Raw genomic sequence first — 27,717 nt, 5'->3', positions numbered from 1 at the left:
AGCAAATAAATAATTCTTAAATTTTGAATTTATGTTTGCTATGGGATATAATCGTCTAAAAGAATTCAAAATTATTATAGAATCTAAATTCAAATTCTTATTAGAATTAAAATATATATATGTATTATGTATTATATAATAAAATATTAATAACTATTATGCACAACTTTATGAAATGGAGAGATGAAATTATATTAGCCATAATTTATAGAGATAACAAAAAGAAAAAAAAATCAAATAGTTATTAATAGATATATATTATAAATTATAGAAAGAAATTGTTAATCAATTGATTTGAAACTCGAAAATAAAAGAATCTGCCACTAGACATAAATCTAATCTTATAAAAAAAAAATTAGTTAAGATTTTTCAAAACTAAATGTTTGAAAATAGACTGTACTCGTAAATCTATGATATCCTGCATCATCATTTTTAATCTATATGAAAAAGAATTTTTCTCTATAAAAGAGTATAATTGGTAAAAAAAAAAGTCAAAAAACGTTCATAGCCAACGATTTTGCCATTAATCTTAATATTTTGAAAATTTGCTATTTTTCAGTTTGTTGTCTAATATTTTGTCATTCTCACGGTTATCTCTTCAAAAGATTAGTTAATTCTTAACAAATTTTTAATTAATTAGGGCCAATTAGGCACAAACTTAACAGCCTATGTCTTTGGACATGTTAGACACAAATCTTATTTAGTATTAGAGACTTTTGAAAGTTTAAATTTCAGCGTAACGTAAACTTTTAAACTTCAAAAACTAATTCTGAATATTTTTTTAATACAATAATTGCGGAAGCCGACTAAGTCAAGCTGATTGATTTTGCCAAATGAATTTACATTTTAAGCTTTTAGCCAATTAAACCATGACATATGTGTTAGCATTGAGTTCTACACTTTATCTATCTAAATATAATTACAACATGTGAGACCCACAAACAAAAGAAAGCTTTCACTTAAAAGATATAATAAAAACCTAACCTCAACCACTATGTCTCCTTAACAACCAAGATTATTGCTTCTCATTATTAAATGTTGAAATGTTTAAAATAACATTGTAGTTTCGTCTCCCTAACAACCAAAATTAGTTTTCATTAAACGAATACAAATCTATTAAATATTAGTTTTCTATATCTATAAAATAAAAATGACTAAACTAAATTAGGTATTTAAAAGTATAAAAATATAAATTAATGTTTACAAATATAGGAAAATAAGTTATAAATAGCGAAAGACACAAATATATGTTCATGTATTTATAGCTAACATCGATGAATATTTATCAATGATAAACGGTAACATTTTGCTTAAAATAATTACAACAAAAGAAAAAAGAGAACGCATAGGGACGATGAAATAGTATTTTTTTTACAAAAAGGGTTGTTTTCCTATAAAAATAATTCATGGGTGAGAACTCAATCTATATGTTTTTAGATATCAATTGAGAGATTAAAGCTGTTAGCTAGAAGGAAATGGATGGAAATGGAGAAGATTTGATCAGCTTTTTACCAGATGAAATACTTAGACTCATAATTTCCTTTCTTCCTCTTGAATCATCTCTTCAAACTACTTTACTTTCTTCTACATGGAGAAACCTATGGAATTCACCTCTACTCTACTTTGGACCCGTTGAAGGTATTGCCAATCAAGTTTCTTCTTTTTTCAATCATTTCAATAACCTTCATCCAATTACCAAACTTCAATATAACTTTGGCAAAAATCATTTCCTCTTAGCTTCCATTGCACCTCATAATAAGCTTCACTTGGATTTCTCCGCTCCAAAATCAGAGTTCCCATATCATTTTGATTGGGAACTTAAGTTTGATACACAAAAAAATCCATCTCCATCTTCCTTTTACGTTAAATCTTTGTGTCTTAAGTCTGTCACTTACCTTACCAATGAAGCTGTTTCCTCCCTTGTTTTGAATATTCGTTTTCTTGAGAATTTAAGGATCGAACGGTGCAACGGATTTCGATCCTTATGTATCGGTTCAACTCCGAAGCTTCAAAGCCTGACTGTTTTGGAATGTCCGGATTTGAGGTTTCTCCATATCAAGTGTTCGAAGCTTCGGTCCTTTCGGTATCGAGGACAACTTCCACGGATTCGTCTCGAGAGTCATTTCAACTTGCAGGATGCAATGCTTGATATCAGACAAGGCCCTGGATGCAACAATTTGAAGATTAGTGATTTTGATCCATGTCTCTTAACTATAAAAAATGCTAATACTCTTACACTATGTAGATGGAATTATGAGGTAAATTCTTGCTTTTATGTGTGTATGATATATATCTCTTTTATCATATAGTATAAAAATAAAAATAAAAATGAGGATTTTCTTTTTTCTGTTGCAGGTGTTGATACGGCCTTCTTTAGCTTCTTTACAAGGGAACTTCATATTTTATAATATTAAAGAGCTGTGGTGGATTGGTTCTAATTCAAATGGAGGATATAACAATAATGCATTGCTCACCTTCCTCCAAATCTGTCCCACCTTAGAGCGACTTTTTGTCACGGTATGTCTTTTTGTTTCTCCACTTCTTTAATCTTTTATATACTGCTTCAAACAGCCAAGTACGGAATCTTACTGACTAAGTTTAGAGAAGTGCACTATATGAACTTTTTGTAATTTTTTAAAATTCTCTTAACCGTATGGACATAGTTAACACATCGTTAGTGAACTACATAAAACTGCATGTGTCGATTCTTATCTATTGTACATTTTTGACAACAATCAATTCTAAAAGTTTCCTGGACTGTATTTAAATTGATGTCCTGGTTTCTCTCCAATACAGATTGATCCTAAAGGCTACGGCACACCGAGCAAGGAAACGTACATGAATAACGTCAGGAGGAAAACGAAATTAGAACATCTACAACTTGTAAGTTTAAAGGGGTTTGTGGATCAGAATGAAGAAATGGAATTGATTAGGCTGATAAAAGAGCTAGTTGCTGTGAATCCAGTGTTCATGTCAGTAATTGATAAGAACAAGTTGGAGAGTTTGGCAGGAGTTCCTTACAATCAAATCAAATCACAGAGTTTTATCAACATCAAAACAGAGAAAAATGGATCAAATGAAAAATACTTATTCTCTAAGTTGGATGATGCAGAACAAACGTGGCCTAAACATCCTCATATGAATCTTTAGACTTTAGTTACCAAAATCTTACAGTTCATCATTAACCTTGTTTGAGTTTTTGTTAAAATAGTCTTTGGAATCTATATGAAAGTTTCAAACTAATACTTTCTTTGTTAGAACAAACTAAACTGATACGACCTACATAGTTCAATATACAATATACTCCATTGAACAGTGATGTAGTAATATAGCTTCCTAAACTAATCCTATTTGGAACTCTCATTCAATACAATTTACAAACGTTCCAAATCCTGAGTTTAAATCTTGTTTAAAAATAACCTTCAAAAGTTTTTTAAAAGTCATTCCAAACTGATTGTGAGTTGAATTAGAGGCAAATTGGAGAAAGATTCTAAAATGGTTTAAATTGTTTTTTTTTTTTTTTTGGTTAGTTTTCAAAATCACTATTAAATAATCCTTTAAAAACTAATTTTGATGGTATGAGAATTACATTAAAATGTATAAAATTAATTAATCAATTTAAGTGGTTTTAACCTTTCCGAAATTACTCCCAAACATGCACTTATATGAACTTTAACGGTCATTTGAAATACACATGTATCAGGACATATTTCATGAATAATAATATTTTACTAAACGTAATGATAAAATTAGGGTAGCTAGAAAAGAAAATACATAAATAGGGTTGGAATACAAAGGAGGAAATCGAATACCTAGTACACGACTTTCATTAATACAATCACATAGAAAGAATGCAAGTGGACATGAGTTACAAACCAAGCATTATTCTAATCTCCCATGCAACATCCTCTCCCAGTCGTCGTCTATGTCGAATGCATAGTTAATCCGTGTCTACAACATAACATTGAGTTGTCTTGGCAGCTGAATAATATGTTTTATATTTTTCAAGGTTTGATCACACATCCAACTCAAATCTTGTAAATTGTGTTCCACCGAGTAACTATGTACGTCTTGAATAAAATTATTTTGAACATTTACAAATAACATAATTAAATAATATGTATATTATAAAATTATAAAACAAATAATATTAAAATTCTTACCATACAATAATAGTAAGCGTCATCAGATGTGATAAGTTGTCTTCTAATTGATGTGTACTAGAAAAAATAGTCATCTTGATACAGTTGGCTCGTGTGTTGCTTCTACTTGTACACAACAATAAGCCTGTAAATGCCACATTGTGATACACGCACCTCACGGATCTTACGCCAATCTTGATTGCGTTTGCCTCTTAAATTAATTTGGTGTAGTGTCGGGTCTGTAAAGTACAATGATTGTATGATTTGCAGCATATCAAACTATCTAAGCACATAATATGGAAGCATATTGTAGGGCCCAAGTAAGTCCAGACATGTTCACCATTATGACATGGATCAAGCAATAATGTCACAATATCGACCGTGTATGGTGTTCAATTAATCGGTTAAAAACAAACAAACATGAGTAGTGGACAACAAGAAAAATAAGCAGTATTCATTAATTGGTATAATACTTTACTACCTGAGGATGCATCAATCGGTCAAATATTTGTCGATATGTTAATAACATATATGCTTATTGTTCATATGCAGATAAGACACTACTCCATCATTATAAAAAGTACAAACATCTAATTACTGGATATTATAAAAAATATATATGAGTAGAAAAAGTAATACATGAAAGTCAGTGGTCTAGCAACGGGAGCTTGTAATGCAATCAGTGGTGCTACAATAGAAAATCTATTATATGCCCATACCTGTAATAGCATTAGTGGCCCAACTAATTCCAAGAATAATACACTATTAGCTCGACACAATTTCCTACAAAGCCATGTAGGCATATAGCGCCCCAATAGTACATACTAACTTTTCATATCTATCGAATAACTTCACATTTATCGAGCATTTCATTATCTCCTCTATTTCAAATTTTCACATTCATCGAATAATTTCACACATTTTCCTTTTAATCTACTTTTCACAATTACCCAAAATCTCCACCTTACAACTCTATACTTCAAATGCAAACTCATGAATTCCAACATATTAACCCGACTTACTTACTCCATTTACTTAGTGGTTCAACGCCGGCTAAAATAGTTAAAATATTTAGGTAGAGATTTTGAGTTCATATTCAGGACTTCCATTCATGATAAAGAAAAGCAAGTAATGATTAAAAGAATAAAAAGGCTTCCCCTAGCTGTTTGAATATTAAAAGGGATAAGATGTGTTGCATCAATCAATCACTGTGACCCAAAGTCAGCTCCCAGCAGTTTCTCATCTATGTTTTTTTTCATTTAATGGAATTCTGATTCTGAGATATTAAATACTTCAAAAAATGTCTTTGATAACAAAATAATAAGCTCTATCCATATATTCTCTTCCTCATTCTTAGCTTTGTCGTCAATCAAAATCTTCAACGTGTGGAATCAACCCATACAATATAAATAAAAAAATCTACTCTGCTTCTGAATTTATAATTCAAGAAAAACAAAACATTAACAAAAAAAAAAATCACTCTTGATCAAAAAAACGTGTCCAAAAATTGCGGCTGAAACTTCAAATCTTTGTTCTAGTTTTAGAGGGAATAAATGGTTCTAGAAATCATTATACTGAGTAAGAGGATCATGCATGGAGTCAGAGATAAAGAGTGTATCATAAACAATGGCAGCAATGGCTGCACCAGTCATAGGACCAAGCCAGTAAACCCAGTGATGGGTCCAAGACCAAGTGAGAACAGCAGGGCCAAAGGTGACTGCAGGGTTCATGGAAGCACCATCAAAAGCACCACCAACTAAAATGTTGGCACCAACAATGAAACCAATGGAAATTGGGGCAATGATATCTAAATTCTCCCTCTTTGGATCTATTGCTGTTGCATATACTGTATATACTAATCCAAATGTCATCACTGCCTCAAATATAAATCCATTCCATACAGAAACTCCTGATGATAGACCAAATGCTGGCGTTACCTGCATTATTTTGTTGCAGGTGAAAGATGAAAAGGGAAATTCTAAACTTTTAAACCATAAAGACTATGCTGCTAAGTGCTAAATATTTTATAATCATGGGTAGCTTTTTTATTTTTCTATTTTAGTTTTTTGAAGTATGAAAAATGGCATTATGGTCTCTATATACTTTTCACTTTTATTATTTTAATTTGGGTATTTTACTAGTCCTTTGTCTTTATTTTGTATTTAACAAATAATAAATGTAGCTTTGGAAAAGTGTTAAAGACTGGAGATGTAGTAGAGCCAAATGGGTTGGTAGAAATAAATATGAAAGGGCAAAATAACAACAAAGATTGAAATGGGTTTTGCTCTCAATTCAAAGTTTAAGGAATATAATATTAATTTTCATAAAAGTTTGAGATTAGAATGATTTGTTTTATTCATCAGTTTCATTGATGGAAGATTTGACCACTAGTTGAATGTAACTCATGAGTGCAAAATGATGCAACTATGTGCCAAAAGCCACTTACCATTTATTTCAATATACAGATACAAATCCATAATCTCATATATTGCACCACTAACAAAACAGCTATATCAGCCAAATACATTCTTACTCATTATTTATGGTTATAAAAAAAAATTATTCAGTGTTAGGTATTATATATTAATAACATTCATTCATTATTTGACACGTCACTAAATGATTTATTAATTTATTAAATATTTTTTTTGGTGTGAACTCTCCTCATTTTTTACTCTCTCATATGACAAACAATAAACTATAATAGCTAACATTTTTCACACTACATTAATACTAAAAATTTCCTTCAAAGTAACTCAATTACATTTAATTACTAATTGATCTTAAATAAAGAAGGCTCGTTACCTACCCCTTCATTATTTGTTTTTTATTTTTTACAAATCAATAATATTTTCAAGCCAAATTTGTTTGATTGAATTCTTTAGTCAAATTGTAAAAGCAAAAAAATATATTCTTTTAGTTTTTAAAAGAAAAAATTATAATAACAAAAACTGCAAAATATATATATATATTAGAAAATGTTATTTTTGATAGCTTGAATTTTGGAAAGTATAGGAAAAAGTAGATAACAAATTAGAAAAAATTAGTAGTGGGAGGCTTAATTTTAAAATTATATATATGAAGTAAATTTAGGAAGATAATAAGAATCATACCTTTCCACCGGTGGCAAACTTAAGAAGGAAGCAGGCAACAACAGAGCCAAGCAATTGAGCAATCCAATACATTATACTTCTAAACAACGATATGTTTCCACCAACAAGCGCACCAAATGTAACTGCCGGATTCACATGCCCGCCGGAGATATTCGCTCCCACCGAAACCGCCACAAACAACGCAAAAGCATGACCCAGAGATGCAATTATCAGCCCCGACGCTGTCGTAGATCCACCGCCGTCCGCTACCTTATCTGCCAAACATTATAAACCTACACATCAATACCTTAATTTCAACTTAAGCATCCTTCAAATTCGATCCCAGAAATTGCTCAGAGTATAACTCATTCTAATCCTAATTCAGTACTATTGCTATTCTAGAATCGAACAAATCCACAAGTAATAATCAAAATTCAAACGAAATGCAGAGCAAAGAACATGGACGATCTAAACACACAAATTAGAGAAACTTACCAAAAGCTAATCCGGATCCTTGTCCGGCGAAAACAAAGATGATCATGGAGAAGAACTCGGCGAATGAGGCCTTTATCGCGTCCGGTTGGCTCGCCTCTCCCGGTGATCCGAGTGTAAACTTATGGATTGGCATTATTATTATTATTTATTTATTTTCAGTTCTAAGAGATCAATGAATAATATTTCACTCTATCCTTTTGGTTTGTGATTTGAATTTTGTTCCTTGTGCTTTCACTGGGCCTTTTATAGACCGCAACCAACCGCTTCGTTACCGGTAAAACAAGCTGAGGTCCAGTAAGCTGGGCCTGCGGGTGACACACCAACTTGTGGATGGGAAGCATTGGCAAGCCGCCACGCGTGTGGCGGTGATGAAACATAGGTGGTGCCGTTGAATTGGCGTCGAGGGGATTTAGGATCCCATCCCCATCCCTCCAAGCTTAACACAGGCCACTTAAATCCTATTTTGATACTCTTAATTCTTTTATGTTAAAAGCTTTATGTCAATTGGTTTTTCCAAATTTTTAGACTAAATTTTACTTTTGTTTTCATCATATTGAGATTTAAAGTTCAATATGTATTCGATTAATGAAGTTTTGGGTTTTCTTTTTCTTTTTCAGTATTCAATTTCCATTACCTGTCTCGGTCTCTTCCAATTTCTCTTCTTTTCTCTTCTTCTCTTAGTTAATCTGTGATTGATTTGATTTAGGCAGCACTGAAACAAAAAGAGTATTATGGGCTGTGGGAACGATGATGGGAGGCCGTCGGATTTAGATGGAACGGTGAGTGACCGTTGGCGTTGGAGTACGTCCGTGAAATATGACCGTTGGAAAATTTGGAAGAGAGAATGTCTATTTTTTTTTTCTTCCTTTCGTTCGTGTGAAATAGGTCACGATGGAGAAGAAAGATAACCATGGGAGGGAGTGCATGAAAATAGTGAAAAGTAAAAACAATGATTTTTAACTTTAGGGATGTTTGGCGTGTGGGTTTAAAATTAGGTCGTTTGGCATTTGAAACCAAAACCATTCTGAATTAATGGGATTGAAATATGTGTTTTTTTTTATCATTATTGAATGACCAATCGACAGTCACAACAGCCGATCGTTTTAATCATCGACTCTAGATCATCTTGACTGTTGATTAAAAAATAGTCTTGATCGTCAGTAACCAGTCATCTTGATTGTTTGACCTACAACTTTGGATGTCATGGGTGAACATCTTGATCGACGACAACCAATCGTTATCGTTAATTATCGATCTCATGCCTATTAACAAGCAATCGTTCTGATGGTATTAACAAGCAATCAATAGTCATAACTCTTAACAACTGATTGTCATGAAGGTCGACAACCAACCAATCGTCTTAAAATTGGCGATCGTTGATCATCTTCACCATTGATCAACGACCGTTTTCATCAAGGCTTCCTACACTCTTTCCCATGGGATTGAAAAGTAAACACTATTCAAGTCAATTACATTTTTTTTCTAATTCAAGAAAATTCATCGATCAACTCCAAACATGACCCATAGTGACCATTATGACAAACTCAGTTGACAAACTTTTCAAACACCACTTTTACAACTATTGGAAACCTTGAAAATTTAATAAAAATAAATTTTTGAAAAACTTTTTTTTAGTCATTCCATATACGCCTCGACTTAATCACAACATTTTTTAAAATAACCCATTTTATATTCTTCTATTTTTTTTTTTTTGGAGTGTTTTATAACTATTATTATTAGATCATTTTTTTTCATTATATTCTTTCTATTCTTTATTTAAAATTAATTTTTTTCTCATCTTTAAGAGATTTTGTTTATTTTATTATATTTTTCCAAGGTGAAAATTGATAATATATATATTACAATCACGAGTATAAATCAAATATTAATATATTAGTAATATAGTGGAAATTGTAATTATATATATATATATCACATATATACCATGGTTTATTTTTAGTTTAATAACATTTTTCATTTTTTTTCGTTAGTCAATTTAACTAGAAGATTTAAGACGTATTTGAATTTACTTAAAAAAAAGTGTTTTTTTATATTATAAAAAAATTCATTTTTATTTAGACCTCTTTTGTAAAAAATATTGTCTAAAATACATTGCATGTGTGTCGTACGAAAACAATCATAACTATGGCTAAATGTAACTCTACTTCACTTTCGTTTTTGCATAACTCTTCTGGTTATGCTTATTTTGAAACTTATTAGACTATTTTTAATGTTGTTTAACTAAAACTTTCACAAACTCCATCTAATTACATTAACTTTTGTGTTTTGTGAATGGTTTGTAATATTTCCAACTTAGATCATTTTCATGTTAAGGCAGCTGTAATCAAAATTATTATTATATAATATTAAAATTTATCATTTTTACATTATTGTCATTAAAATCAATAGAGTCAAGAAATTGAATTAGAGGTACAATATATATATATATAATCAATTAAAAATTTGATACAAAATAAATTTTTGATGTACAGTTAAGAAAAAGAACTAAACAAATTAACTAAATCCAAAAATTTAAAATCAGCACTCCAAACAAGGCATTTATAATACCATGTATCAAAACTCCATCAAATAAGTTTAGATGCATTTAATTTTGAGACATTTAATTATGAACAAACTTGCTAAATGCCCCTAAAATTTTAAATTGAAATTGATATTTTATAATATTTTATTTTTTTTATTTGTCTAACTCATTTTTTTCAAATTTAATGAGAGGACCATTTTTTAAAAGTTTTATTAAATATAGGAACCAAAATTAGACCTTTTAAGGTAGAAGGACTAAAATAGAGCAGTTAAAATAATGCATCTAAAATGATATTTTAATCTTAAAAATTTATTTTAAATACACCTTTTTAATTAAAAACACAAAAAATATATTCCAAACAGATCTTTAGATTGGGTCTCTCAATTCCACACTAATTAGAGTGTATGTATTATATATTTTTAAAAAAAAAAACTAAACTTTTTTTGTAAAATTTATAATAGACTAAAAAACTTGTTAAATTAAACTTAATAAATATAGAGATAGTCGTAAATATAGCAATTAGATTCAAAATATCACCATATATAGCAACATTTGGACCCTGGCAAAGGGAGAAGAATACACATTTGGGGCTATCGGAAAGAGCTAGTGGGGCATTTCATTCATTCTTTTCCTATTTTGTTTCTTAAAATGGCAGTTTTGATCACAGATGTTCTGGCTGAAAAGTTACTTATGTTGTTGCGACTCTTTCAGATTGAGTTGTTCTTTAAGTTGCCACTGTGTTTGTCACTTTTGTTGTTAGTTGAGTATGCGTCATTATAGATCGACGACCGGATTGTAATCCATTCTCTAAGGGGAATTGGTTGATTTACAAGTAGAAACAAGCATTAACACGCCAAGATTTCTCCTTTCTTTTTGTTCATTTCATCTATCAATTTATCGAGGTAGAAAAGGATGAGAAAACATATACTTAACCATATGTTTTTTTGAACAAATCCTCTTGAAATCAGGTCATGGAAAGCTCCCATCAACTCTTTGGTCATCAACTTCTCATATCAATCCCCTGTCAGTAAAAAGAGGTGTGCACAAAGGTACATACATCCGCATCAAGTGGCTTAATAAGTAACGCATATTTGCATGACACGCTAAGTCGAGTTAGGAGATCGAACAACGAAGAAAGAATTTTGTAATTAAAGAAAATTCCTAAAAGATTCAAAATCGTCTAGTTCTTATTAATTCTCTTAAGAATGTTGCCATTGTCGAGGGAGACTGGAACTATAAATCGCCGAGTTAGGATTAGAATTTGTATATGTGGCTAAGGTGGGGTTGGTGCAAAACGAGTATCTTGTACGAATGGTTTTCGCCAATGCCAGTTAGGGCTACACACTGATACCAAAGAAGACAAGGCGGGTCTGACTGTTCAATTGAATACCAAAAATATATATCCAAGTCTGGGATCGAGAGGATGTTTCCAAAGATCAATCTACAAGATGTGAGATCAATGGTAAAGCCAAGGGAGTGCTCAAAAGTTAGCAACTCATTCTGATATCTATTATTAATTCAACAATTCAACTTCCTTGTTCCACTTTGAATGCTAAGCTATGGTTTAATGGAAGAAGTAACTCTCTTTAGAACTCATAACTAAATAGGAAGCACGAACTCAAAAGGTATAGAGGCAGCTAGAACCAAGACAGAGAGGGATAAAGGTCATATCCCAAACAAGGATCAAGGGGAAGTAAGAGAGTTAGCTAGACCGAGTAGAAGCACGCAGTTGAGTTAAGATGCGGGTTCATCATAGATTTTTACTTTTATGGAGGGAAGATTAAGAAAGGGAATGTATTACTCAAAGTCTATCAATGATAGAAATATATCTATCACGCTTTGCCCCCCACGCGTCCTAAATCTTACTATGCAGTACAAGACGCGACTTAAGTAGTCTTAGCGCTTTAAGTGAAACGCCAGAATGCTCACTTAAGTCCTTATACTTAAACTTAGACTTTAATAAGTAGCGGAAAATTTATAAAATTTTAAATATAATTGATAAACAACTCATTTCTTATTACTTGAACCAAATGTTCTTCAATACACTTTCCATAGTACAAGAGTTAAAACAATTAAACTTAAACATCTTGCCTAACTCTCACAAAATTGATATGCAGCTCCTTTCGTACAACGACGCTTCTATAAGCAAAATAATTTTCTAGTTACAAGAAATACAAAGTAAAAGAACTTAGATTACTTGCTCAACTTCCACGCGTAGTAGCAGCTCATTTTATCCTTCCTTACTTAACTGAAACGCTTGATCACCTGGAGATCAGAGGGAAAACATAAAATGTAAGTCAAAACTTAGTGAGTAATACTTTTCGAAAACCTTTTAGATATATAAAGCATTTAAATCTTTCATCAAATAAACTTCAACGCCTTTTTTATAAATCATAAACACACATTTAGTTTTCACATTTCTTTCACCAAGAACATGAACCATTCTCACTCATAGACTACTCTAATGTCATTTTCATCAATAGAAGAATTTTTTGGTTCATTTCTCATTGCTTAGGTCGCTACGCTCCTTTTACGCATTGGTCAACTTTACTTCACCATACAGTCCTTTTCCTACATGCTTGCCTTTACTCTTTATGTGCACATAATATTTAGCTTCATTGATAGGAATAAAACTAATGGTTTACAAATAAACATAGTGTAAATACGAAAGCTTTCTTTAGAAATCATTTCATCCTTAAACATTATCATAAGAAACAATCATTACAATCAGAAGGAAGCTTTTAAAATCTTTAGACGATATTTGAAAATCACTCACTACACTAAATTTTCCTTCAAAACACCTAGCTTCAGGTTTCTTCTCGCTTAATATTTCTTCTTTTCAGCCGACTAATGTTAAATGACTATTGCATGATAATTCTTTCACTCTCCATTTTCTTCTATTTATACTAACCTTTAAAATAGATTAGTCTTCCTTAAGTCCTTAATAAATTATCAACTCCTACTTGAAACTTTACATGTGTAAGCTTAATGTTTATCTTAAGCTTAATTAACATTACACGTAAACAGCTATCAAATCAAGATTAGACGTTTTCTCACCTAGCTTCGTCTCGCGTTGGAATATTTAGAATGTCTAACACTTTGTGTTGAATGCGTACTTCTTCAGCCGTGTCATCTTGCTTCAACGCTAAATTCAAAACGCATCTTCCTTGATCCTCACATCGTCTAGTTCTACACAATTTAACAAAACACTTTCTTTTCGAAGTTTCTTCAAAATTCATACTAAAATACTTATTTTCAAAATTGACCCTTCTATTCAGACATGAGTCTCACACTTATCACTTGAAATTGGTACCCATTATATTTGGGTGAAAATATATGTATGTATATATATATGAGAAAGAAAAAATCATTTGGAAATAGAGATTTTGAGTTGGTGGGTTTTCATAAATAAAATTTAAAAATAGAACAAATAAATGAAAAGGGCATGCCACATAAGCAACAAATATGTCTAATTAATGGAAGAGTACATTTTAAATCAATTCTGTAAAATTTTGGACTAAAGAAAAAGACAAATTTCCCCATTCATTTTATCCAATTGAACATAAGAAAATTTCCCAAAAGTATAGGGAGAAAGAACGAAGAGCAGAAAGAAAGAGTGTGGGATATGACCACAAAAACCCAACCCAATTAGATATACCATTCTCAGCTTCCATTTTCCATTTTCCATTTTCCATTTTATCAGATATGGCCGTTTCAACCTCTTGCCTCAGTTGGGTTCCCGCCACTGCATCCAATTGGAAGGTTAGTCTATTTATTTTCATTCACCAATCTTGCAGGACCCAGTTCTTCCTTCTCATTCTATTTTAATTCCAGCTGAAGTTGCTTCCTTTCAATGAGCCTTCAACAGCTACTTCTTCATTTTCTTCCTCTAGTACCATCAATTGCTCAATTGAGAGAATTTCCCGTGATGAAGGTACGATTTGCAATCTTGAGTTTAATGCTTTGAATCCATGAGCTGTGTTACAGATTTGTAGTTTCAGAATGACTGCCATGCTGATTTTTTAAGAATGTGGTTTTTCCTTGCTTTTGTTACTTGTGGGATGGAAATGTTTGTATCGTACTTATTTGGATTGCTTACTCTTGGAATTCGTGAGTAAATTTAGAGTTCTTGTGTGGAGTTATATGAACTTTGTAGCTTGCATGCAAGATATTTGCACCAAAATTGCTTAGAAGAAATGGGTTCAAAATCATTATGGTAACCTTTCTGGGGATTACTTGGCAACCAAATGTAGTACGACTTAGGTAGTTTTTGTTTGAGAAAGCAAAACAATGACTTCAGGTACTACGCCTTTTATACTAGGATTTTGATTCAGTTCTACTTGGAGCTTTTCTTTTCCTTCCTTGTAGTTGTTTCTTGAGCCTGGATATCCTTAATGATCCGTGGTAATATGATGATAATTAACCTTTAGGCATTTACAATAGAAGGCCGCTTTTGTTGGGAGTTGGAGCTCTAGCTACAAGTTTACTGGGTGCGAGTCCCCTCTTTGCTGAAGGTATAAATTTTCAACTTTCTCCAATGATCTAGTGTTGGATTCTAAGCTAATACTGTGATTGTTGTGTGCAGAAATCCCAAAGAATTATCGAGCATTTGTAGACTCTACAGATGGGTATTCCTATTATTACCCCTCTGATTGGAGGGTGAGATAATTTCAATTTGCAGAAACATGAGATGCATGTATAGTAACCCAAAAAATATACTAAAACAAACAGTTTCTAAACGCTCCCTGTCTAGGAATTTGATTTTCGAGCCCATGATTCGGCATTCAAGGATCGATACCTGCAACTACAAAATGTTAGAGTGAAGTTCATACCAACAGAGAAAAAGGACATCCATGAAGAAGGTCCATTAGATGAGGTAAAAGAATCCTCCATTTAGATCACATTTCATAATCTGATAAAAGAAGTATGAACAGTTTAACATGACTGAAGCAGGTTGTCAACTTTTTGGTAAAACATCGATATGCTGCACCAAATCAAAAGACTACCATATATGACATGAAGGAGGTTTGCATTTTTCCTGCCTCTCAAATCAACTGGTCTATGTAATATTATCTTGAAATTTGTTTCTGGACATCTTATTTATCTTTTATTCCTCTATTTCAGCGAACGATTGATGGGAAAATTTATTACACCTTTGAGTATAAACTTAGTTCTAGAGCATTCTCCCGCACCTCCTTTGCAACCATAGCCATTGCCAACGGTAAGCTCATATTTTATTAGAATTTTGGACCCTTCCATTTTTTTATTTATCAGCTCTAAATCCCATGTTTTTCTAACCATACGATAGTTTACCTAAAACAGTAATAAAGAATATCAAATTGAGCTATTCAGTTTAGAAAGAGAGAACTGGAAAATTTTCAAACAACAGGATCGAAGTTAACCAAACTTATTTTATCAATTTGTATAATGCAATCCCGAACTAACTCATATCTAACCTATACTTTTAGTTTTTGGATTGAATATAATTTGTTTCATGTCAAGTTCCCAAGTTCTAGCTGATGAATTAAAACCCACATTTGTATATTCAAAGTGCGGATGTTTGTGCTCCGTACTTGCCTTGGGTGGATAGGCCATTTGAAATTTAGTCTGCCATGATAATAGTTAAAGTTTCCCATTATTATAATCCACGCTTGGCTACAATGAAACAATTTGAAAACTCTTCATTGTTTACAATATTTACTATTTTTCATAATCATCCTCTCTCCTGATTTGTAACTCAGATTAAAATCCTATGTACTCAAAAGTCAAAACACGTGGTATAATAACCAACTTAATATCTCAAAAACCCCTGAATGTCTTTTAAGTACATGACTTTGAATCATCAACCTCAACAGAAAGAGTACATGTCATTATCATTGGTCTATGTTGGCCGATGGTCAGTAACATAACAAGCGTTATAAGCAGCTATATTTGTAATATGCAGGTAGGTACTACACATTGGTAGTTGGGGCAAATGACAGAAGGTGGAGAAGGTATCGCGATATGCTTAAAGTGGTTGCTGATTCATTCAGGGTGTTAGATATCTGAACTGTTTATGAAGGGATGTGAATCTCACCCCGTTTCTCCATTTAAAATTTTCCCTCTTCGTTTAATATCTATTGGAAATTGTTGTATATAGTTGGTAATATACCAATGTTCTTGTAAGATAATATATACATTTGCTATAAATTGCTACAAAAATACCCAAGTTCTATTGGACTTCCCATTTGTCCACAGGTGTAATGCAGTTTGTTTATTAGATAAAAACAATAGAATTTCAGTATAAAAGATCGTAGTTTATTTCAAAATCATATAAATTAGTAAAAGAGTAATTGTTGAAAGGGGAAAAAGAAAATCTCAATGCTGAACAATAGAACAGTACATCAATAAAAAGAAAATTTATTCATTTAGAAAACTACCTATGTAATTACACAATTGCACAATCAAATATTCAATTATAAAAATTGAGTCCTTAAACTTGTACCAATATTAAAATAAATTACACCCAGTGATAAAAATTGAACCTCAAACTTGTATGATTATTACAATTTCTATTTTCTATCATTTGTATAAATTGAGGGCTCAAGGATTTGCAATCTGCGGGAGAAATAAAATGAAAGGAAATGGATTTGTTGGGGATAAACACAACCAAAAATGAACACAGCTATTGATTAATTGTAACAACATATTTACAAAAGTTACAAACGTATTCTTCCTCTTTTAGCTTCCCAAGATGCTTTACATCGATTCATCATACAAAGAGAGGGAGTCTTTTGAAGTGAAAAATAAAGTTTAGAAAATGAAAAATCACACCTAGAAATTTGAACCCACCCTCTAATTCTAATCATCAATAAACAAATCAATATACCATGAAGACAAACCTCAATCAAATTGTTGCTTGCCTCCTAAAGAATATGGATTTGGCCCTCAATAGGGAAGGCCTCTTTTGGTCAAACTTCAAAAACCTCCTACTTCTGTACCCCTACCATCTCACCAAACAAACTACTGCTCCTGCCACAACATCCTCTCTCTTGTTACATGTGTAAACTCTTTTTCCAACTTCTGCCCCGACCCCAAGCCCCTAGCTATTATCGAGCTACAAAATTCTCTCCAAGGAGTTCTCTTTATCACAAACTCAAATCAAGCCAGAGGGAGCTATAGCTAACAAAGGCAGGCCAAAACTGACGTGTTTAGAACAATCAGATTCCAAAGCTTAAACAAGTCGATGCTGTCGCAAACCCTTACCGAAATGTGGCTGCATCAAACGGACGTATAGACCATTTTTGGCCACCAAGGAATCATGAGTACCTTCCTCTACAATTCGTCCTCCGTTTAGTACCACAATATTGTCAACGTGCCTCATCATTGCAGCTCTGTGGGCAATCAGGATAGTCGTTTTATTTCCCATGATCAAAGTGTCGAGAGCTTCTTGCACGACTCGACTCGACTCAGATTCGATTGAGGAACTTGCCTCGTCCAACAAGAGGATGGGTGCGTTCTTCAATACTACCCGAGCAATTGCAATTCTCTGTTTTTGCCCTGGGGTTAGATCAACACCCCTCATTCCTACATGTGTGTCATAACCATGAGGCAAGCTACTAATGAAATGGTGAGCATTTGCTATTCTAGCAGCCTCTTTCATTTCAGCTTCACTAGCATTGTGCCTTGCATATATAATGTTTTCCCTAATGGTTGTTGAAAAGATTATAGGTTCCTGCTGAACAAGACCTAAATGATTCCTCAACCATCTCAGGTTATAGGTTTTCAGATCTCGACTGTCCAACATAACCTGCCCGGCAACGGGGTCATAGAATCTCTCAATCAACGATATTATTGTGCTCTTTCCTGACCCAGAAACACCCACCACAGCCACGGTTTGCCCACCATTGACTTTTAGACTGAAATTACTCAATACCAAAACTTCTGGACGAGTAGGATAACAAAAATCTACATTTTTTAGCTCAATGCTTCCATAGACATTAGGCGGCTTCAATGCAGAGTTATCGTCTGGATCAATTTTCGGTAAACGATCAATGATTTCAAATACTGAAATGAGTGATTTTCGCCGTTTAAGTATATACGGAGCCAACCCAAAAGGCTCCACCAAAGCAAACGTTGCAAAAGAGAATACCATGTAGACTTTAAGAGCAGAAGACAGATCCATTATCTTATTTTTGACGGAATATGCAGTGTACCAAAGAAGAAGGGCATTACAGGCAAAAAGCAGAAATTGTGAAAAGCCGAACGCAAAACCAATGGCCATCCCATGAAGAAAGCTCTGCTTAAAAATTTTCTTCAGTTGCAATCTGTAGAGTTCCACAACCTTGTTTCCAGCACAGAATGCTACTACGGTGTATATGTTTCTAACTGCATCTTCAAGAACCAAAGATGCTTTCCGGTGCATCTCCTGTATGCCTCTTGAAAATCCAGCAAGCCATAACTTCTGCAATATTTCATTACAGTTTATGCACCAGAGAGAGAGAGAGAGAGATCAGAGATCTTATGTGGAAAATGTAAATGTTTTGTTCAATTATTGAATGTCTTGACACTATGAAGAGACGAGAGAAAACCGCCAAATAGAAGGAATTCTTATAAGCTAATACATAGAAAAACCCTCTGGTTATGGGGAAAGCTTTCTCAATTAACCTCAATTGCCACACATCTAAAAGAAAAGCCAGCTTGCCTAACTAAAGGCCATGCCAAAACAATACCCATGGATGGAGCGGAAGAGGGAGGGAGAAAGAAGAAATATGAAAAATTAATTTTAGTTTCATTTTTCAAAAAAATCAAAAAGAAAATTATTAATAAAAAGCTGTCACCACAGCTTTTTGCTAGTATTTAATAGAAAAAGTAATTGTGTGAATATGCTACCAAAATCAAACGTCGAAGTCATTTTGGTAACCTATTTGATTTTCGAAAATTAAGTCTATTTCCTCTAAATCTATTGCTATGGTTTTCATCTTCCCCAAGTAAAAGAATTCATAGCTAAATTCCAAAAAAACAAAATCAAGTTTTTAAAAAACTACTTTTTTTTAGTTTTCAAAACATTGCTTGGTTTTTAAAAACATTGTTCGAAAGTAGATATCAAATCAAGAAATTTAGAGGTAAAATTAGTGTTTATAGGCTTAATTTTCAAAAAGTAAAAAATAAAAACCTTTTTTATTTCTAAGCACAGATGGATGGCGGATAGAGTGCATGTGCATTCACTTAAGAGTGTCTTAGCATGAGACTTTTGGAAAATAATTAGGAAAACGAAAAACTTAACTACAAAGTAGAGCATACACACCTGTGCAACGGCAGAAATAGTTAAAACTGGCAACGTTGCCAATGCCACAAGTGCCAATCGCCACTGTAGCAGCATCCCAATAAGAAGTGCTACAATCACAGCAGCACTATCTTGGATAAATATGGAAAGTCGGTTGCTAAAAGTAGCTCGCACAAATGTAGCATCATTTGCCAAACGCATGGATAGAGTGTCTGCACTGTTCTCCTCTTCGTCAAACCATCCAACTTCATTTCGTAGCATTGCTGTTATTTTTGGGGACAGAAATATGAAAAAGACAAGAATCAACGTTAAATGAAATAGTGGAACACATAAACAATTATATTTGAAGTATTAAAAATAATAAATACACTATAGTACAAAACACTAACCTGAAAACATCATTCTCCTAACTCGCTCAGTCATTTTCTCCCCCATTATTCCAAAGTAAAAATGTTGGAGAAAATTGGCAATCACTGTGACAAAACCCATGCAAGCAATGATCAAGCACCATTTGTCTACCTCATGCCGTATGCTATGGCCTTCATCCCTTTTGTAATATGCTGTAATTATCAGAGCAATTACATATGCAAGAAGAGGGTTGAAAGATCCAAAGATGGCAGCACCAAGACTTCCTAAGACGGCATAAAGCCACTCTGCAAAACTAAGCTCAGCAAGCCTCCAAAAGGATGGTGACTTTTTATGCTTTGTATCCTTTTCTTCCTTCGTCTTCATCCGAAAGTCATCAGATTGACTGTGTATTCTACTAAAAGTCTGTGAATGGGAGCGCTCACTTTTGGGATCAGATGTCAAGAGAGGTGAAACAGGTGACTCAGGGTCTGAGCCATTTGACGTCTGACGATGTGCAGCTTGAACATCAATTTTGGGTAACTCCGGGAGTCTCATTTCAAAACTATCCTGCCGCCTAATTGATGGTTCCTTGTCCACCGAAGTGTCCAACATCTGGCCATTTTCCAACATTTTTTCAGGAGGGGGGCTTGGAGCTTTAGGCGATTCATGAGAATTGTTATAAACACCATCTGTCGGACGAATAACACCAGAAACTCTTTGTAGAGAAGGTGACTTCATCATTTTAGGGGATGATGGTTCTTGAACACTGTGGCTTGCAGAAGAATCCTTCTCAATTTGGAAAGTTGAAGAATCCTTGTAGTTTCTTACTGGCATCCTGAACAGAGTCGTAATATATAAGAAGTTCAGAGGAAGTAATCAGAAATTTCAATTATCAAGAGATATACAACGCAATACGAATTCCAATTTTCTTTTTCCCATAAGAAAACAACCAGCAGTCAAAGATGAAGGCGGAAGTATGGAAAGGGAAGATAAGAAATCCAACCATAGCCAAAGATTGCTAAAAGTTGACCACTAAATGGAATTTTAAGGAAACAGAAGTACATTTACAATTAACAATTACTTTGATTCATCTCCATGTAAGCTCGGATTCCATCAAAATAACCAAAAAAAACAAACAATTAACATTCTTATTCATGTAAATGGAAATCTGGGAGAACCCTGCTAAAATTTCATTTTCAATCCATATAAGGTGAGGGAGGGGATTTAAACCCAGGATGGATTGCCTTGAAGTAGGGAATCTTCCCAGTTGAACCATCAAAGGAATAAAAAATTGCTGAAGTTCACCAGAAGAAAAAACCTCTAACAGCAGAAACTAACAAACTGGATTTCAAAAGAATATACACCACATAGAAAATTTACAGTGCAAAACTCTTAACTATACCTTCTGGGAAGCTTTGCGGCTTCTTCACATTTAAGAAGTTCTGTGTAAAGGCCATCGAGGCTTAACAATTCATCATGCGTGCCCATTTCAACAAGTTGACCCTCCTCCATCACAGCAATGTAGTCCGCATTCCGTATCAGACTAAGCCGCCGAGCTATAATTATTGTTGAGCGTCCCAGCATGAGAAGATCAAGAGCAGCTTGCACTGTTTTTTCAGCCTCAAAATCAAGACCACCAGTTACCTCATCAAGCAGCAGAATAGATGGATTTAAAAGCACCGCCCGGGCAATTGAGAGTTTTATTTTCTGTTCCTCCATCAGCTCAATTCCAGCCCTACCTACCTGATAATTGGAAGTTTTAAAAATAATAAACAAAAGGGGGATGTTGGTACTCATTGAACAATAAATGAAATAACTCAACCATAACCTTCACGACTTTTGAATTACCTGTGTGTCATATCCTTTCTCAAGAGAGCTAATAAACGTATGTGCATGAGCTATTTTAGCAGCTTCTTCAATTTGATCAAGAGTAGCATTCCGCCCGTATGCAATATTATCTCGTATACTCAAACTTAGCAAGGCAGGTTCTTGTGTCACTAATCCTATCTGACTTCGTAGCCACTCTAATTTTAGGTTCTTTATATTTTCTCCATCCAAAAGAACTTCTCCTGAAGCAAAAAAATAGGCAGACAGTTTGAGGTGCTAAGAAACATCTAGAGTAGAACATTTGTTAAAGCCCCAAGGAGAGGATTATGAGGAATCAAGAGAAGCAAAAATACAAATTTTGTACCTAATGTGGGATCATAAAACCGCTCCATGAGTGGGATTATACTGCTTTTTCCAGATCCATTTCTCCCCACAAGTGCCACAGCTTTTTTTGCAGGCACCGTTAGGTAAAATCCACTCAAGATGGGAATTTCAGGGCGGGATAGGTAGCTAAAATATACATTACGAAATTCAATATTTCCTTGAATGGAAGATGGGGTGACTCCATCCTGATTACTTGAAGATGACGACCGACTTATCATCTCAAAAAGTCTATAAGCAGCTATCCGTCCTTGGTCAAATGAATAGAAGTTTGTAGCAGCTTGGTTTAACCCACTACAGAAAAATAATATATATAAGTAGGAAGGAAAAACAAGAATTTAAACTTTGTAGCAAACTTGAAAAATACACTTACAGGCCACTTAAAATTACAGCGAATAGTGCTGTTATAATCTCTCCTCCATGAGCTTTCTGATGTGTGACCAAGAACCTTCCAACCCAAAGTTGCAAAGCACAGGAACATATTGCCAGCCCATACGTGAATCCAAGCCCGAGTCCTTGCACAAGGCTTATCAATATACCATATCTAAGAGTTGCTTGTAACGATGTTGCATAAGAATACTTGGCTAATGTTTCATTAGTGAATGCATACAGTGTCCTGACATAAGAAACTGCCTGCATAATAAGTTCAATACAGATTTCAAAACAATGAAAATCACACATTTTCTTTTCCTTCTAAGCAATATTTACATAAAGAAAAAGTTGACCATTTCACAGAACATGGTTTTTTTATCTCACACACCGTACTCCTTCCAGTCCTCAAGGATGTATTTGCCACTCATGGAGCAACTCTCAAAAAAAAAATTATTTGCTTTATTGCAGTTCTCAAGGATGTATATTTCTCACATGATGCAGAAAAGGAGAATCTAGAGCTCCTTGTCACCCAATATCCTCTTCCTAGATGGAGTTTGGCATAAAATTATTGAACTCGGTCTCTTCCAATTGTATAGCATGTCTTTGGCTCTAATAAGTGTGCTGCCTTTGTTTATAGAAAAACCTTGGTTTGGGCTGTTAATCTGATACTCTAATATGTCTATCTTATATGTGACTTGGAGAGAAGAATAAAAGGTTATGGGGGAATGCAACAATGTTTTTTGCATCCCCTGATTGAAAAGCTTTTTTTTTTTTCTATCTATGCTACTTAAAAGATATGGATGGTCATCATAATTCTCTGATTTCACTGTTTTCATATGTTCACATCCTAATAATACATTTCTCCCCGCACTCCTAACATTGGTCATTCTCGCTCATAAACCCAATTCCCCCCCTAACTCCTCTCTTCTCCTCATCCCTGGCTCTCCTTTCCATCACTCTCTCTCTCTCTATGCCTCCACCCCCCCCCCCCCAACCCATCTTATACTCCTTTTGTCCATCCATATATCATCCTGCTTCTCCCTGCCTCCCTCCCACCTTCACATAATGCCAAAAGTATTCATCTTGACCAGATGACCCTGTCCATCCTTTGATATATGCTATAGACTGAACACCCCAATCAATAAATTTCAGTGGCATTCTATGCACATTACAAAAGGCAGAGTTGTGGCTATGACTTTGTAGTGCTATGGATCCACTAAACTAACAAACGACACATGGAATGGTAGGTATCGTAGCAATATTAGCAGTGTAAAATACCAAAAGTCTCATGATGTCGTAGGGGGTAGTAGTGTTTCAAAGATGCAGCCCTAGGCCTTTTCTCATAGAGAGGTGAGGCATTGCAAGGCTGCCTTGCCTCAAGGCTTACACCTCAAACAATTTTAAAACCATTGGGGAGTAGAAACTATGGTCCACTGAAAGAAAGAAGTAAAAGAAAAATAACGACCTGCTCTGCAATGCTAGCAGCTTCAGCATATGCATCTTGAATATTTTCAGCAAGCCTATGAAGAAATATATTTGATATTCCTCCAGCAGCAACTATGAAAGGACCAGTCGCCAAAGTTATGAGAGCAATCTGCCAACAGTTGATAAATCCAATGACAAGGCCACTAAAGAATGTAGCCATGTTGTGTATATAGTTTCCAACCTGAAAAGAGTGCAAAAATAACAAGCAAGCATGGTCAGGGAAAATCCCAATGAATATATAGAAGATGAACAAAATAACAGAGATTGAATTTTATTCCCAATCCCCAGTGGAGTTCAAGACATACTTTTTCACTAAGAGCAGACTGAATTAGCAGCACATCACTCAATACTTGGCTCACAATGTCCCCGTTGTTGCCATATGTATCGAAGAAACTCATATCCTGATTAAGTAAAACTTGAACGTATCTGGATCTAATGACAGCAGTTTGCCTTTCACCGGTCAGAATCCAGCATGAAACCTCTATCACACAGACAAGTTAGTTGATTGCCAATAAAACCAACTTAAGTATGAACAAGGAATTTAGTAAACTAGCATCAAATAATATTAGATCTTACCAATCCAACCGGCAATGAAAACACCAATAGCAATATAAACAACGCTTAAAGCAAGCTGCAACAGAAATGAAATCCAAACAAAAAATTTAGAACTTCTCACTAATTCTGGTACAATGCATAAATCATCTTAAGAGAATTTGTGTGTTAAGAATACAGAATAATGCATAAATCAACTTCTCACTAGGTCATTTCCTAAGCATACAGAATAATAATTAAGAGAACTGATGTGTTAAGAATGTAACTTCAGACTGGAAAAAATCAAATTAAAACAATGCATAAATCATCTATAGAATAGACTCAACTAAAACCTCCAATCTCAAAACAATACTCAAAGGGAATTAAATTAACTTAAGAAAAGTGGAAAACGAATACAACCAAAAGACACGTTTCTAACACAAGCTACAAACCCCATGTCTTTTCAAAGTCAAGCATCTAGGAGACAAGTTCGTTAATTTATACATCAGGAATTAAGCTTGCTGGTAATATTATATATGCTCGTGAATATTCGGACGAGACCACCAAACTAGTCAGTCATATGAGTGACGAGAAAAGTAAATGGCATGTCCAGAAAAAAGGAAACTATTATTTTTACTAAAGGAAAAAGGTTTCCGAATAAAAGATTCTCTTAGTCCGATTACCAAAGAAACCAAACAGGAAGAAAAAGAGAATGATTCCAGAACCTATATTCTAAGCTCACCCACCTTGACCAATAAAATTAGCTCAGTAAAAGCCCAGTTCCACCATTTCAAACTTCAATTATAGTAATTACCTAAGAAACAAGCACAGAAATCACCAGTAGCACACAAAAAAAAAAAATCCCCAGAAGGAGGGATGGTTACCCAGAATCAATCACTAACCTCCCTAAATCTCTGATACTGCTCATCAACGCCGGTTGGAACCCTCAGCACATGGACAATCTTAGCAAAGTAATGGAGATAAACAACCAAAGCAGTACCGTGTGCAGCAGCAGCAATGGATCCAACAACCATTAAAGTCCAATCAAGGCGGTCAGCACACGCAAAGAGCCGCGAAAACGGCACAGCAGCAGGAGGCGGCTCAATCTCTTCGGGCTCCTCGATCTCTTCGGGCTCCTCAAGCCGCTCACCGGTAGGGTCGTTACCGGGGTCAAGATAGGGAGACGGAGATTCGGGCGGCTCGGATACCTCAGAGACAGGAGTCAAGGGTTGTATATGAGGTGGAGACCACCCAAACAACCCCCGAGAGATCATCATCTTGAAGAAGAAGAAGAAGAAGAGGAAGAAGAAGAAGAGGAAGAAGAAGAAGAAGAAGAAGAAGAAGGAGAAGAAGAAACCCTAATCCCCTAGCTTCCTCACCTGTCCGTCAATCAAGAAAAAGAAAGAGAAGAAATTGAAAAACCCTAATTCCCCCTAAATTTAGCGACAGATCTGCTAAATTTAGAGGAAATTTAAAAGAAACGAAAGAAATAAAGGAAGAAATGATACTGTTTGAAGGGTTTGAAAATCTGCGTATGAAGTTCCTTGACGATGTTGTTGTTGTTGTTGTTGTTGGAGAAGGAGAAGGAGAAGGAGAAGGAGAAGGAGAAAGAGAAAGAAAGAAAAATGGAGGTTGGTTTGAAGGTGAGAGAGTGAGTCAAAAATGGCGGAGACACCAGGCAATTTTTTGACTCACCCCAAAGTATCATTCACCCCCTCCAACAAAAAAAAATTAAAAATATATCATCATTTCTTTTTAATATTTATTTATTTTAAGAAAAATAAGAAAACTAATATTATTATTATTATTTATTTATTTATTATTTCGGTTTTGCCTTTTCTTTTTAATTTTAACTTTTATAACGGTCAAATGCAGGCGAGAAGCGTTGTTCAACATTTGGAGTAATTTGGCGATTGCCTATTCCCTATTGCCATTAACCAAATAACTATTAACAACTTAACCAAATAACTCTTCTTATTTTCATGCTTTCTTCCCTTTCTCTTCGTTTTACAAATATCATTTTAATCACCTTGTATTACAAACTTCTTTATTCCCTCAACACAAATATCCATCCTCCTCATTTACCCTACTATTAAACAAAATGTTAATAATAACACAAATAAACAAACACTAAACGTTATCACATGAGATCCACCTTTTAAATTATCGTTGACTCATTCACATTGCATTTGGGTAAAATATGGCATACTAATGTTTAAAGGCTCAATTTTAATCTTTATACTTTCAATAAAACATAAATTTAATCTAATTTAATAATAAATTTTAATTTTGTAGGAAAGGAAAAATAATTTATATTCATATTTTTAAATTTGACTGTAAATATAGTAATAGAAAAAAAGACAACTAACTCGTAAAATAAAATTAAGATTGGTTAAAAATATAATAACTAAAATTTGATTTTTGAAAGTATAATGATCCCGAATTTAACGAACTTAAAAGTACGTATACCAAAAATGATATTTTAGTAAAAATAATAACAATAATAATAATTAGTTAGACAATTTTGTAGCGGAAGATTTAAACTTTTAACCTTCTTAATCGATGGTTCATATTTTACATGTTGGGATTTAGTTACAACTCGAGTGCAAGGTTGTTAAATTTCTCTAAATGTTAATCACTCAAAATCAAACTAATGTTTAGTTTCATATCTTAAACGCAAATTCCATACCAATCAAATCGATCTTGAACTATTAGAAGTATTTTCTTATTGATTTTACAAATGAGAAAAGTAAGTTTAATTGTTTTAAAATAACTCACACGTACTATATAAGTCATGTAATTAACTTAATTAATTGAGTTGTGTTGCTAATATAAACATGTTTAAGTAGATAAAAATAATCAAATAATCTAATCACCTAATAAAATGGTCGAACTAAGAAAATAATTATTTGAGTTATACTTACGGAAGATGTGTTTTCAACGCGACTAATTTATTACTAATGTATAATAAAGGTCAATTGATTTGTGACTTTCCTTTTGTCAACTATCGTAGTTTTCTTATTCGTGTCTTAGCTTCTCATTTTCATAGTTCTAAATGTTTGAAAATTTGGTCGAAAGATCATTCTCGATTATGAATTATATTTTACTTTCTAATTTGTTTGGCTAGTAGATTTAATTGGATCTTCTCACCGCTTCGTGATTAAAATACTAAATAAATGAAAAAAAAATTGACCAACTATTTACGGAAACAAAACGAAATATTATACTTTTTTATTA

General features: G+C 33.6%; 4 protein-coding genes across 5 annotated transcripts; 2 read left to right on the top strand and 2 right to left on the bottom strand.

Annotated features, from left to right (window-relative positions):
• Nucleotides 1-1,363: 1,363 nt before the first annotated feature.
• LOC101222669 (F-box protein At2g39490) lies at nt 1,364-3,315 on the top strand. The gene is made up of 3 exons (XM_004149776.3): nt 1,364-2,258; nt 2,356-2,517; nt 2,797-3,315. Exons 1-3 carry the CDS (start codon nt 1,476-1,478, stop codon nt 3,148-3,150), a joined length of 1,299 nt encoding a protein of 432 aa, XP_004149824.1. The 5' UTR covers nt 1,364-1,475; the 3' UTR covers nt 3,151-3,315.
• Nucleotides 3,316-5,447: 2,132 nt separating this feature from the next.
• LOC101222909 (aquaporin TIP1-3) lies at nt 5,448-8,146 on the bottom strand. Its single transcript, XM_004149777.3, has 3 exons — nt 7,730-8,146; nt 7,256-7,509; nt 5,448-6,079 (listed from the first exon to the last, which is right to left on the bottom strand). The coding sequence occupies exons 1-3, from the start codon at nt 7,860-7,862 to the stop codon at nt 5,702-5,704; spliced, it is 765 nt and encodes a 254-aa protein (XP_004149825.1). The 5' UTR covers nt 7,863-8,146; the 3' UTR covers nt 5,448-5,701.
• A 5,694-nt stretch (nt 8,147-13,840) lies between these two features.
• On the top strand, nt 13,841-16,505 carry LOC101223141 (photosynthetic NDH subunit of lumenal location 1, chloroplastic). Its single transcript, XM_004149778.3, has 8 exons — nt 13,841-14,033; nt 14,106-14,205; nt 14,702-14,785; nt 14,857-14,930; nt 15,025-15,147; nt 15,225-15,296; nt 15,396-15,492; nt 16,216-16,505. Exons 1-8 carry the CDS (start codon nt 13,977-13,979, stop codon nt 16,317-16,319), a joined length of 711 nt encoding a protein of 236 aa, XP_004149826.1. The 5' UTR covers nt 13,841-13,976; the 3' UTR covers nt 16,320-16,505.
• A 405-nt stretch (nt 16,506-16,910) lies between these two features.
• On the bottom strand, nt 16,911-26,195 carry LOC101219839 (ABC transporter B family member 20). Of its 2 annotated transcripts, XM_004149764.3 has the most exons (11): nt 25,383-26,195; nt 24,526-24,580; nt 24,255-24,430; nt 23,930-24,130; nt 22,466-22,725; nt 22,076-22,386; nt 21,733-21,953; nt 21,287-21,627; nt 19,926-20,719; nt 19,558-19,799; nt 16,911-18,714 (listed from the first exon to the last, which is right to left on the bottom strand). In XM_004149764.3, the coding sequence occupies exons 1-11, from the start codon at nt 25,755-25,757 to the stop codon at nt 17,485-17,487; spliced, it is 4,206 nt and encodes a 1,401-aa protein (XP_004149812.1). In that variant the 5' UTR covers nt 25,758-26,195; the 3' UTR covers nt 16,911-17,484. The 2 variants fall into 2 exon arrangements, with proteins under 2 accessions (XP_004149812.1, XP_031742191.1); XM_031886331.1 differs by lacking the exon at nt 25,383-26,195 and having other exon boundaries at nt 24,255-24,428; nt 24,526-24,582.
• Between the last annotated feature and the right edge of the window lie 1,522 nt (nt 26,196-27,717).

Source organism: Cucumis sativus, chromosome 5 (genome assembly GCF_000004075.3).
Source record: "Cucumis sativus cultivar 9930 chromosome 5, Cucumber_9930_V3, whole genome shotgun sequence".
Lineage (NCBI taxonomy): Eukaryota > Viridiplantae > Streptophyta > Magnoliopsida > Cucurbitales > Cucurbitaceae > Cucumis > Cucumis sativus.
This window is presented reverse-complemented; position numbering and strand designations above follow the sequence as displayed.